At 40.9% G+C, this 14,283-nt stretch overlaps 1 protein-coding gene across 20 annotated transcripts in view; it reads right to left on the bottom strand.

The window, feature by feature from the left end:
- Positions 1-14,283, bottom strand: part of MBNL1 (muscleblind like splicing regulator 1) — a 220,840-nt gene that overhangs the window by 13,700 nt on the left and 192,857 nt on the right. For 7 of the 20 annotated variants that reach the window (XM_063916088.1, XM_063916078.1, XM_063916091.1 and 4 more), the window contains 5 exons: positions 12,516-12,773; positions 10,778-10,831; positions 9,625-9,778; positions 3,658-3,693; positions 2,771-2,865 (listed from right to left, as the gene is read on the bottom strand). In XM_063916088.1, coding sequence (XP_063772158.1) covers positions 2,771-2,865; positions 3,658-3,693; positions 9,625-9,778; positions 10,778-10,831; positions 12,516-12,773 — 597 coding nt within the window. The remainder of the gene's footprint in view (positions 1-2,770; positions 2,866-3,657; positions 3,694-9,624; positions 9,779-10,777; positions 10,832-12,515; positions 12,774-14,283) is intronic. The other 13 variants (XM_063916085.1, XM_063916095.1, XM_063916082.1 and 10 more) reach the window with 7 other exon arrangements.

Genomic DNA, 14,283 nt, shown 5'->3' with positions numbered 1-14,283 from the left:
AGCGACACATTACAGAATACGTGTGTAGCAGTGATTGGAAAGAGACTCCTTTGTTGGCATACACAAAGGTCATTATTGAGTTCTAACTAGGATTGTGTAACTAGGGAACTGAAGCATAGCTACGATTTGTAGAAAAGCTACTTTGAAATGTTATTGGGGTCATTTCAGTCTTCTGACGAGCCAATATTGTAGATTCAACTAAAGACAGAACAAAGTTGTCTATGTCTTTCTGTATGTGTTTATGTATTTTTTGTAACACAATAATACAGAATGTATGTCACTGGGGAGTTAAACACATCTCACTTCTGCTGTCTTATAAAGTTTATTGCAAAGTGGAAATGGAAAACCAAGGGGTTAATTTACAAAAGGTTGAGCTTGTTATTTTAGTTGTTTTTCCGACTGTTTTGCAAGTCAAAACTGTTTTTTTTTACTTTAGAACATTGGACCAACTATCAATTATTTTACATAGACGAGTATACAAAACGCAGACTTACTAAGCAGCTGCTTGCAAAGACAACTGAACTGACCAAAATACATAGGCCAACCCGCCCAATTAATAGACCGGACTGAGCGGATTGGTGTGAAGCCCTGCACAGATCACCATAATCTGTGCAGGCTTTGTTTGAGTAATGTGCTTTAAAAGAGTTAAAAAAATGTTTATTTAGAATAATGTTTACTTAAGAAATGCGTGGAGTTCCCCTCAAATCCATAATCAGCTGGAAGCCTAGACTAGTATTGCAAAACAGGGTTGGAAAACAGCATGGGGTACCCCTATTTTGCAATAACCAGTCGTGAGGGAGTGCAGGAGAGGTGTGTGTGTGTGTGTGTGTGTGTGTGTGTGTGTGTGTGTGTGTGTGTGTGTGTGTGTGTGTGTGTGTGTGTGTGTGCGCGCGTGTGTGGACGGGGTGTGTGCTGACACCACAGTAAGAGGGGACACAGCATGGGGTAGATGGTTACTTAAAACAGGGGAAGCCCACTGCCACCCTCTTTTACAGTATCAGTTTATGCTCAGTGAGACCTCACGTATTTTTTTAGTTATTTTTTTATTTTAACCTTGTTAAAGCATATTATTCAAACAAAGCCTGTACAGATAAACAGAAACACAGAATTTGATGGCAGATAAGAACCACTGGACCCTTCTACTCCAGTCTGCCCCAAACACACGTACATGCACACTTTGGTTATTTGTATTATTTATTTATTTGTGTTATTTGTATTATTTTCTTTGTTAGGAGCCAACTTTTTTTAAAGTCGAAGAGAGATGGTCGAAAGCACGTGGATCGGCAGCTATTCCGCCGATCCACGTGCTTTTCGACAAGTCGAATTCCTCGACTTGTCGAACATATTGAATAGGTCGGAACCCCTTCCAACCTAAAAAAGTAGAAAACTGCTGTCAGCTTTTCGACTTCAATTGAATATACCCTATAATCACTTGAAAGGATTGGAGCACGCTTTAATGGTATCTAATAACAAAATGGTTTTTTTTTTTTATAAATAGACAATGTAGTATAAAATTAGCAGTAATAAAAATAGTAATAATGTGAACCTGGCTATGTATGTACAGGTTGAGACTCCCATATCCCAAATGCTTGGTACCACGAGCATTATCGTATTTTGGAATATTTTCATATGGATCCCTTTAAGATGCAGACAGAGGAAGACAAGGGCCACAGAGATGATGAAGAAGGCTTGCGGGCACCAGACCTGTCATCTGCAGCTCCACCAAGGTCCATGTCGGGATGGAGGAGAGTCCCGGAGATCTCACCCATCGGCTGTAGTGATCTAACATGGCGCCAATGGCTGCAGAGGGACTATCTCTGTGGGCTGGTGAGACACTGGATGAGCACCAGACAGCCCGGAGGTAGCCTCGCTGGGTTAACAAACAGGGCAATGTGTTAGGGGTAGCCTTGGGAACGCTGTCTGACCCATCACATGACATCAGTGGTTTGCAATATTGGTTTTTGGAATATTTCCATTTTTAGAATAATGGATATGGGAGACTCAACCTGTAATATACCCAAGTTGTAACTATTTTTACTAATACTAACTTTATAGTACATTGTCTATTTAGAACAATAATTAAAAAAATGTATTACAGTATATACAATTAAAGTGTGTTCTGATAGCCTGTCATATGAACTGATTATATCAACATACTCAGTGCAGATCCCATCAGTGTGCTGTACAGAACAAAAAAAAAAACAGCTACAGAAAATATTAATGTTCAACTGGGCCACACAGATGCCCAAAGTAGACAAGCTTCATCAGGTGAAGCCTCAGAGACTTAAAGGCCAGATAAATTCTAGGGTCTTCAGGATGCCAGTGTGGTTGGATTATTTCCTTACACAGACTGATAGGAACTTTCTTTCATCTTTTAGCCACATATACAAAATTCTCTATAATGATCTACTCAGGCTAACTCTCAGGCATCACAATCATTATAAATATTTCATAGCAACTCAACAAATAGCAGCAGAGGTTTTATGCTTCTGATGACTCATTTCAGTTTCCCTACACTTCTACTTCCCAATACCCACCACATTCATGGAGAAGCAGTGAAATATGTTTTTTGCACATTCTTTTGACTGAAAAATATCTTTACATTTTATCAAACAAGCCATTATGCTGCCATTTAATAAAATATTTCAATAGCTAAACATGCTGCGATGAATTATAAGTATGCCAACAGGAGGTAAGGTGAACACAGAGTGTTATTACAAAGCACTGATTTAGAGTTGTTCTTAAGAATGTAAGCTGTAAATTAGCAAACCTGGTTGGCTGCGGCTGTTGCAGCGAAGGGAACACTTGTGGCAGATGTTGCTGCTGCGGACACAGTAGCCGGTGCTGTACCGTGCACCATGGGAACTTTCGGAGTGAAATCACATAAGCAGACATACAGAAGAGTGTAGCAGAGGGGGAACCATAGCAACAGGTGGCAGAACAATTTGGCATGGTATTTATTGCAGCGTGAAGCCACGTGGCGTAACATCACCAGCAAGTGGCATGCAATCAAGTGCAAAAGCAGGTCAGCATTCCAGGGGAAAAGAGGAAAAGGGTGGGATGAAAGAGAAAAAAAAGGGAAAATGTTTGTTACCATCAAAACAAGGTATTCATCACACATAAAGCTCAATTTAAATGATCCTGACCCACCTTATTTAAAGTGTACCTGTCACATACTGTACATATAGTAAAGGCAACTACAATGTTCATTAAAAAGAAGCCTATCTGTTCCCCATCAACTAGTGACATCACTGAGTCATGTCAACCAATAGGATAAATATTACAATGACTTTCCCCACTGACTTTAGGCTGATAGGTACACTTTAAATATTTACATTTTCTTCTAAATTGGGTTTTATTCACATGAAGAAAAGATACAAATTTAGAAAAATATAAATTACAGAGCTTTTAATTTACTTCTAATACAAAACTAACAACAGTCAAAATCCACATATGAGGCAGTAAATTATGTAATGTTCTAAGCAGCAACTATCAAAACACAGCCTAGTAAATGGATTAAATGGCACATTATTTTGTTTTCATTACAATTAGTGGGACAGTACTCCCTAGATATACGGTACTAGCAATGGATTTTGAGTGCAAGAATAAAAGATCATCAGGCATGTAAAATAATTAAGAAACAAAGCTGGCACCTACCAACATTTGCAGCGGGTGTCATGCACAATATTGAGCCTGCCCATCATGCATTGCAACAGGAAGGTGGATTGAAAAGGGAAAAGAATTAAAAACAACCCATCACACATGTTATTAGGAAAAAAATATTTAAACAAGAAAGAAAATTGTTGTTATGGCAACAGTGGCATAAAACAGTGAGCATACTGAAATTACAGAGGAGCACGGTGGGTGATTAGGATATTTGTAGAGCAGAGATACAAAGGGTAAACTGGGTTACTGATCATCTCATTTGTTAGTGTTGCAATCATTAAGACAATATGTACTTAATAACAGTGACATTTACACACTGGACTAGGTTGCAATATGTGACAAAAGTATAATGTGTACTTTGTTTAAAGGCACTGTAGTATAAGGGAGAGAAAGGCAATCTTCACTGTAGCACTCCATAACTCATTTAAAAACTACCCTCTCATAGAAACACTTGATGACCTGTTACATTTTATTAGCCAGTAAATGACTCCCAAACCTTATCTAGGCCAGTGTCTCAGTATCCCCAATTGGTGTACTTTGCAATACTCCTTCCTGTTCAAAGGACAGTAAAATAAAATCATTTATGACTTACAGTATGTAATATCACTTTGCAATTGATTTTTTAGAACTTGTTCTTATTATAGCCTTTCCTATTTTAAGTATTGTACTAAAACTATTTCATAGTAGAACTGCAGTTAAGGGATAAGATTAGAGGGCACTTAGGAGCCCATTTATCAATGAGTTTTAGCTATTCAAAACTTGTTGCGCATGATAAATGGTGCTCCAGCCAATCAGCTCCTAAGTTTAATGTGTTTGAAAAATGATAGGAGCTGATTGGCTGGAGCACCGTTTATCAAGACTCGTTGATAAATGGGCCCCTTAGATTCTTATATTCTTTACCTGAAATGCCAAAAGGTTTATTTACCAAGAATGTGGAATCACGCTGCATGCAAATAAACTAAACAAGTGTATCCTACAGTACATTGTCAGATACACTGTAAAGGAGATTTTTCTACACTAAATTCACGTTAAAGTTGAATCCCAGCAGCTTAACTATAAATGGAATATACTGTAGGAGCGTAGCTGTGTCTGGACCAGTAAAAGACCTGACAACACAGCTATAATATGTAATCTCCCAATTGTATCAGAAAGGCGGTTAATATGATCAGGCGCAATCATGTGGTTTCAGAATATATTCAGATAAAGGAGATTCTAAATTGGACAACCTATTTTTACACTCTGAGCAATGGCAGTTACACATACCTATTAAAAAAAGAACTTTACCCAAAAATGAAACTACTGTAGTTTAAATCTAGTATTTTACCCACATTTGCTCCCTGCTGGCCTAATCTACCAAGGCTCTACAAAGTTTCATAAAGTCCCATTCTTCTGGCCTCTGTACTATACATGCTTGATTAAAACAGGGCTGTTATCACAATCCCTTGTGCATGTGTAATTAACAATAGAGTGAGAATTACACAAGGATAGGACACAGACAACAGCTCCGCCTGTCTGAATTAGGTACGTGAGAGACTACTAGATGGGGACAGTACACATCCAGAAGACTGAACAAAAGGGCACTACACTGTGTTTGATTCGGGTGTAATTCTTCCTTAACACTAGACTGAAAATATATGAGACACATACAGGGCCGGCGCTACCCGCTCAGCAAAGTGATGCAGTGCAGGTAGGCGCCAGGCAGGAGAGGCGCTTTCCCTGCACTGCATCCCCGCTGCTGCGCCTGGCATCCCTGCTGCTGCTGTCGGCTGCTGTGTCTGTCACTGTATGACAGGCAGCGGCGCCGGCAGATTTAAGCCTCCTCTCCCTTCCTGTAACAGTGACTAACTGATCGGACGAAGGGGGGCGGAGCTACACAGGGGAAATGTGGGCGGGGCTACACGGGACCAGAAGACTGCAGTACCACAGAGGACATGATGCTCCAGATCCTGCCAGCCAGACTGATAAGTAAGTGAAGGGAGAGTGTGTGTGTGTGTGTGTGTGTGTGTGTGTGTGTGTGTGTGTGTGTGTGTGTGTGTGTGTATTTATGTATGTGTGCGAGGGGGGGGGGCAAAATGTGAATAAACTGCACTTTTGTGGGCGTTATTTGTAAGCTGCGCTACTACTGGGGCATTACGTGTAAGCTGTGCTACTACTGGGGGCGTTATGTGTAAGCGGCGCTACTACTGGGGTCGTTATGTGGAAGCGGCGCTACTACTGGGGCATTATGTGGAAGCGGCGCTACTACTGCGGCATTATGTGTAAGCTGCGCTACTACTGGGGGCGTTATATGTAAGCTGCACTACTACTGGGGGCGTTATGTGTAAGCGGCGCAACTACTGGGGTCGTTATGTGGTAGCGGCGCTACTACTGGAGCAAACATGTAAGCTGTGATACAACTGGGGCGTTATGTGTAAGCAGCGCCACTACTGGGGGTGGTTTAAATGGGGGTACTATTGTGTGGCCACATCCCTTCCTCGTGAGACCTCATCCTTTTATTGAAAAGCGCTGTCTGTCCCTTTGTAAAGTATGGGAGGGCGCAAATTTATAGTTTGCAGGAGGGCGCCGAACACCCTAGCACCGGCACTGGACACATATCCGGTAGTGGTTTAGTAACAAAGATGACTGTGCTAGTGATTTCAGGTTTTGTGTAGCTTTATAGCACCATCTTGGTTGCTAATTTGTAGCTGGGGATTTTAGTTAGTTACAGTATTCTGGTTAGGGATGAGAGATGCCTGTACTGTGTCCTTATTAGGTTCTATTAGGCTCCGCTGTCTAGTGATATATAAAATCCACCTCCAACATTTAGCCCAAAAACCATGTATTTATTACTCTGCAGGTGTCCAAATGTATGTGGGAAATAAAAGAATATAAGATGATTGCCTGCATTAGCTATGAATCTAGATTCTTTCATTTAAAAGCAAAGCTCTTTGTCCCTGCTCTAGAAATGGGCGTCATGCTATTAATGCAGGGTATCAAACCTGTATTTCTCTATATACATCTGCTGGCAATCTACAAATCTGATCTTCCATTGGCAGCTACTGCCATACCACTCTTTAGTATAATAAGTATTACAGTTTTTTAATGAGTGCATAAGGATTTATTACTATGGAAATGATAATATAAGTTGTATTAGATTATGATGATGATGACTACTATTTTTGCAGCACTAGCATGGAATTCTAGCAGTAAATGTATATAACAGCATGCACACTTATATGAGAAGGGAGCAAGCTGCTGATCTGCCTTTTCCACCAGTAATTATACTTTATGTAATGATTTGAAGTCAATTTGTTAGTAAAACTGTAATGGGCAAGATCCATATGTTCTTAAAGGGTTGGGTTTGGTTTACCGGTGCTGGGGATCCCGGCGGTCAGTATACCGACAGCGGGATCCCGGCATGCAGAATGCCGGCGGGGGGGGGAAGACAAGAGCAAAGAGCAACAAAGCCCCTTACGGGCTCGGTGGTGAACTGCGCCCGCCACAGGTTCTATTCCCACTCTATGGGTGTCGTGGACACCCACAAGTGGGAATAGTCCCTGCTAGTCGGCATGCCAACTGTCGGGATTTAGAGGGGTGTGGGATGTAGCCGTTGGTGTTGTGACCATCGGTCACATAACTACATTCCTTCTTATGACCTACAGTAATTAGCATTTGCAAACAGTATGAACAAATTAATGAATGCGTACATATCACCATGGATTAATTTGTTTAATTTTCTATCTGCTTAACCCCAGACCATTGTTGTAAGCCTCTTCCAAATGTCAATGGCACTCTACGCAAAACAGAGTGAGAGAGATTTGCGGTACACCAGAACAAACTCTTATAGTCCCATTATAATCCTCATGGTTTTATTAGAAGATGACAGATCCTCCTTATATCCCTGCTCGACAGTGATTCTAGAGAGGTTCAAGCAGTACAGGTATCGTGTAGTTAGTAGCAGTGTCGACTTCCAGGCTCTGGGCTTTATATGGGAATCTAATCATTGCACTTACAGGATAACCACCAGAACCCCCATTAAAACAGTGTGTTGCTTGCAGAGCCGCCAGTAGCTACAGCACTGTAGTGCAGAGAGTGCAGTTACTATGCAGTTACTGGCTGCCTGGCATGCTCCGTATTACAACACTGTGCAACGTGCAAATGTGACTGGAAATGGAGCCAAGGCTGTGATGTGACAGCAGGTTATGACAAAGAAAATGAGTAGCAGGCTAAGGTAGCTGCAATTCTATGTATGTCACTGCATTTGCTTGTGTGTTATGTATTTGGACGTTGGAGGGATAAATGAACGGTGAATATGGGAGCCAACTTAGTAAGTGTAAATATGGCTGGCGTAAATATGGCTGCCAATTGTGGAGGAGGAAGACTGAATAATATAGAGGAAACTGTGAATGGACATTGGTTGGACTTTACAGCATGTGTGGATTTTGGGAATGTATGAATAAACATGGATGCTATTTAACCTGGGTAAATATGCAGGGTTATATGTCTTCAACAAGCCAGGTCATAGAGAAATACGGAATATAATATGCCAGGAAATTGGGAGGGCCCTATATAATGATGACTGAACATGTGGAGTATGCAATGTGTTGGGACATAGGATGTGTGAACTGTAAAAGGTGATCAGAGTACGGGAGAGAAGTCGCTAAGAACAGAGCAGAAGCTGCATTTTGAGGGCACATCAATTCAATAGCTAAAATTTCTAGACAGCAGTTTTTTTTTTAAGACAAACATAAAGTGCTACATGTAGAGCTACTGAAAAGAAACATAGTTAGCGTATGAAGCACCAGGAAGTGATGTATGCCCAGATGAGCTGTGCCTCCACCTCCGCTCATCCTGGTGTACAGTTACACCCTGGTGCATTCTGGGTGACATACTGTTAGCTCCTGTGTAACCACCATTCCCCCTGACAGGTGCTTCAATGACACTCTGCTGGTGCATGATAGCTTCCCTGCTGCCTCTCCCAAAACTTAAGCTGGGTATACACTACACGATGTCCAGTAGCACATTACATTCTTAGGGCCTAAATCAAGGTGGATTGCAAAACAACATTTAGCTCTAATGGGCAAAACCATGTGCAGTGCAGGTGAGGATTTGGGTGGGTTATTTTGTTCCTGTGCAGGGTAAATACTGGCTGCTTTAGTTTTACACTGCAATTTAGATTTCAGTTTGAACACACCACACCCAAATCTAACTCTCTCTGCACATGTTATATCTGCCCATCTGTGCACTGCAGGAGAAGGGGGGGTGCGCAGATATAACGTGTAGAGAGAGTTAGATTTGGGTGCGGTATGTTCAAACTGAAATCTAAATTGCAGTGTAAAAATAAAGCAGCCGATATTTACCCTACACAGAAAAAATATAACCCACCCAGCTCTAACTCTCTCTGCACATGTTATATCTACCCCACCTGCAGTGCACATGGTTTTGCCCATTAGCTAACAAATTTGCTGCTGCGATCAAGTCTGAATTAGGCCCATTGTTTTGCCTATTAGAGGAAAATGTTCTTTTGCAATTCACCTTGAATTAGGCCCTTAGTACTTAAATTACATAAAAATATGTGACATCTGATTACTGAGAAATAAATATTAATATACTTAGCATACATATCATATTTCACTGATATATTACTGTATGCTTTAATTAAGCATTTGTCTCACCATCTGCAAGCTGCCCATGCCCCTTTCATACTACTGAATGCGCCCCTGCATTTCTTTACCCAAGGGGCCCTTAATGCCCCAGTTCGACACTGGTAATTAAATTATGGATTAATAATATATTAACATTGTAAACAGCAGGTCACCCTCTTCCTGCCTCTCACAATGAGTCACACAATGTTAATGTACAATGATATAAATGGCGCTCTCTGTCTTACACACATGTAGGATTACCCATGACATTATGACAAGGCAAAGTCTCTTCCGTGCATACAGTACACTGAGCAAGCCTTCACATGGAGCTTACCTGGAGGGAAAAAGGCTGCCTGCTGCTGGAGCTGCATGTTGGCAAGAGCCTGTTGGTACTGGAAAAAACCCGTATTAAACATTCCGGTGGCACCATTGGTTTTCTCAAGTGCAGGCCTCTTTGGTAATGGGGGAAGTACAGACTGAGGAATTCCCTTCATGCCGAAGGAGTTTGAAGAAACCGTAAAAGAAATGAGGAAATAAATAAATAAAAAGTGAGCAGAGCGCCTGTGTCATTTTCACTGCTCTCAGCGCTGGAGAGGGCTGCGGCCGACCGCAAGTGGATTCACTGCAGACTTCTCCAGGTCTGAGGAAAATGAGTCAGAAGCATACAAAGCGGCACTCTACTCTACTGCACTAAGGTGATAAACCCTGACCCTGGGTGGATCGCTGACCCCTGGCCTAGGGTTTACAGCACCTCTTAATAGACTTATGCAACAGACATTATAGCTCAATAAGATCTGCAGTTTGTGAAAAAAACATCTATACTGTACATTAATCTCGCCATAACTGTAGTGCATTTTGGAGCTACATGGCACGTACAATGTGACAAGGGTAATGCTTTATTTCATCATCTAAAAAATGTTTTTATTAAGGGTGAAATTTCAGCACTGCTAGCTCCATGAAGGTCAACAATTATAGCAAATGTTACTCTACAGAATGACTGAAGAAGGTAGGATCAGGCTGAACTATACCCACACTTCCCCAAACCTATCTAGGCATGCAAACTCTACCAATGCATGCAGGTATGTTAACATTGACTTACAAATGTTAAAACTACACATACATAAGAGTAGCAATAAAGCCATGCCAACTACACAGTACAAACATTTACATATAGTTTGGTTGTGGTATCTACTATGCAAATACCATTTCTGCTGTGGCAGTACTGAATGTGGTTACTGTAATAAATATCTATATATTTTACTGTGAGTGTATATAGCTTTATTTATTTTTATATATTTGTAATATTTTTTTTCCATAAAGAAACCACACTCAGCTTTCCAATGTATATCATGACCATACAACAGAAACTGTCTAAAAAAAAAAATATATATATATATATATATATAACGTATTTTACGTTGGTATGTTTAACACTGGTTTGTACAATAAAGCTACATGCCAAGCTAAAAGGTGAAAGGTCATAGTACCAGGTCAAAGGTTGCCTCGAGGGGTCGCTTCAGTGATTTGACAGCCGACTGAGTCTTAATTAGCAGGCAGCGAGCACATGATGGCAATGGGCCAATGGGGTTCAAGCGCATTAACATAAACAGCAAGCAGAGGTGCATCATGGGGGCAGCAGTGCATATTTTGGTAGGTGAGAAAAAAAAAACAAATAAAAAAACAAATCATCCGAATGCCGTAAATAACAAATAACAAGACTAAGCATGCACAATAAAGACTCTGATTGGTTATTGTCAGATACCACTTGTAACTAATAATTAACATACATTACATAAACGGTGACTGATAATTGCTGGTTATTCACAGCAGTTAGACAAATACAAAAATACTTCATTTGTTACACTAAGCAGCAAACTTCAAAGGAGTGAACCCAGCAAATGATTAAACCTCATTTACATATAGAGTCAACATTTGCATGCTTTTCTATATTTCATTTAGATGTCTAAAATTCATGCACTGCTTTATGTGTTATATATGCAGTATACATATGCAGTATTTACACACATACATGTGTGTGTATATACTAGTGTGTAAGTGTGTTTCTGCAACACAATCATGCTTTTCTGCACAATGGACAACCAATTAAAAACTGTGCACTTTGCATCTGCCCTCAACAAGTTGTTTATTTAAAATGGTGATAAGTTAATATATGCATATAGAGATGAGCGAACTGCAGCAAAATGCACAGGGTTTTGTAAAGGAACAGGCCAAGAGCGGTTCCACTGCTTTTACGAGTTTTTGAGTACTTCTTTTCCGCTACATGAGGTTCCACATTGTTGTACATATTTTGTGGAAGTTATAATCCAGATATATAGCTGAGGACCAGCAATTAATTCTGCTGTGTGGGGTGGTCAGGGTAAGACTAGGGACACATAATGCAATATTCTGCCAGCAAAACACCCTACATTTCACTGCCAGGTGCTGAAGGATGTAATTATCTGTAGTTTTGAATACATTTCACTAATCTCTAAATGCATATTGCAACTTGCTTTAAAGCAACCTTTATTCCTGGAGTTCTAAGTGAGGCTTACACGGTTATGAATGTATAGTACCTTCCATACTCAGCCGACCTCAGAGAGGAACAGAAAATGACCTTACCAGCATCCGCTTAAACTCTAGTCAAGCACTAAGCAAGTAAGTAAGAAACATTTCTGTTGCCCTATGTAATGTATTACTGCAGTTGCTTAGAACTCATCTAAGGACACTTAACAGACAGATTTAGAATTAGGCAGTGAAGCAACACCAGAAATCAAAAGAGGCTTTTTTGGAGGTTAATATCTACCTAAATCCTGTTATGGGTGTCACTAAAGATGGGGACATAATACATTAGTATTATAAAGCATAGGAACACCAACTCCTTCTGCAGTGTTATATAGCTCAATAGGTTATCATAATGAAGCTGTCACAGCAAGCTCTGCAGCTGGCCTCCTATACAGCTCTTGCTGCTGACAATATGACTTATATAGTAGAGAGTGCGCACAAGACAGAGATTATCTACACAAGGCGGCGGGAAACAATTGTAACGTAGAACTACAGCTGTTGCATTTTTTTTTTTTTTCAGTTTAACTCAACTTTCATTACAATTTTCTTTCAACTATTTTTTTTCTTTCAGCTAATGCTTTTGTATTTCTTTAATACAGCACAAGGACATCTCACACTGACTGCAGCCAGTGTCTCAGGTTGGAGAGAACTGCATAGACTCACCATGGCTGCTGCAGTGGCTGCTGCCTGAGCAGCTGCAGCTTGATTGACCTGGTATTGTGCAGCCTTGATCTTGGCTTGCAAGTGAGCTGGAGGGTGGAAGTATTTGCACTTTTCCCGTGAACATCTTCCTTTGATGTAATCCATGCACACAGTAACTGTGTTATCGTTGGTATCAATCATTGCACTCTCTGCTGGGTGGGCAAACCGGCATTCATTTTCCCCTCTGTTACAGTTGCCACGTTGATACTCTCGACACACCTATGGACACATCAGTAAAGGTTATAAGCAAATAAGTATGGGCAGGGGGCAAATGGGTGGGGGATTACAGGCATCAGAAATCATTCATGTAATTCTGGGTGGGATACCATTGTTAGGTCGACACAGCTTAAGTCGACAGTCATTAGGTCAACCACTGAAGGTCAACGTGCATTAGGTCAACACGGTCATTAGGTCGACCTGTACTAGGTCGACAGGTCAAAAGGCTGACATGAGTTTTTCACTTTTTTAAAAATTTTTGGATTTTTTCATACTTAACGATCCACGTGGACTTCGATTGGAATTGTAACCTGTGCTGAGCGAAGCGGCAGTGGAGCGAGGCACCTTGCCCGAAGTATGGCGAGCGAATCAAGCCATGCGAGGAGACACGGTGCACTAATTGGGGTTCCCCGTCACTAAACGAAGAAAACGACGCCAAAAAAAGTCGACTTTTTGACCTGTCGACCTAGTACATGTTGACCTAATGACCATGTTGACCTATTCTCCCTGTCGACCTAATGCATGTCGACTTTCCATGGTCAACCTAATGACTGTCGACCTAAGTTGTGTCTACCCAACGACCCATACCCATCTGGGCATACATTATAGAATGTCCTCTTTCAAAATTCTGCGCTATCCTTGGATGATGTCTGGAGATCATCTAGGACTGTTCATGTGCAGAGAAGATCTAAGGTGGATTAACATCAATGGCACTGATATTGTGTTTTCCTAAAAAATGCAGTATTTCTTCCAAATAACCCTTCCAATAGCAAACACTAACACAACCCATCTACACAGTTTGGAACAGTAACGTTCTGTAGTGCCTTCCGACACATTTTATATCTACTGGTGCAAGTGACACTTACGGTGTGTACACACGGTGAGATATTTTCTTACAATTTTGACTGTATAGTAAAATCGTAAGAAAAGTTAGTGCAGATCGCGCAGTCCCGCGCGGTTGGCATCACAAGAATAGATAGAGTGTGCAGGCAAGTCAATTTTGACTATCTCTACAGAAGAGATAGTCAAAATTGACACTTAGCCAAAATCGCACATAGTATCGCAAGCACATAATGAGTGTGCTTGCGATACTGACTATGTGCTGACCTAGCCCCTGTCGCATAGTGAGAATCGGGCATAGCCCGAATCTCACCGTGTGTATAGGCCTTAAGAGATGTAGCACTGGATCTGAGGAATGTACATACAGTACATTATGTTAAAGGAAGAGAATACTGTATGTTTCACATCAGGCCACAAGAGGGAGCCCTTAGTATACTGGAAAATCACCAGTTCTGTCTGGATTATTTACATTTTATTAATAGCTTTTTAGCTGAGATGTTGGTAAAGGTACAAGAAAATCTAAACAGAACCATAATACTGTATTATGTGTCACAGTCTTCCCTGGGCACTGCCCTTTTTCTAACCAAAACTCACACTAGTTATTTTCCAGTCATTACATCTGGCGACACAAAGTGAATACGACAAGTGGAAACTACTTTACCTTTCCCGGGGA

This window comes from Pseudophryne corroboree, chromosome 4, assembly GCF_028390025.1.
Source record: "Pseudophryne corroboree isolate aPseCor3 chromosome 4, aPseCor3.hap2, whole genome shotgun sequence".
Lineage (NCBI taxonomy): Eukaryota > Metazoa > Chordata > Amphibia > Anura > Myobatrachidae > Pseudophryne > Pseudophryne corroboree.
Note: the sequence above shows the minus strand (reverse complement) of the source record. Positions and strands in the feature narration are given on the sequence as shown.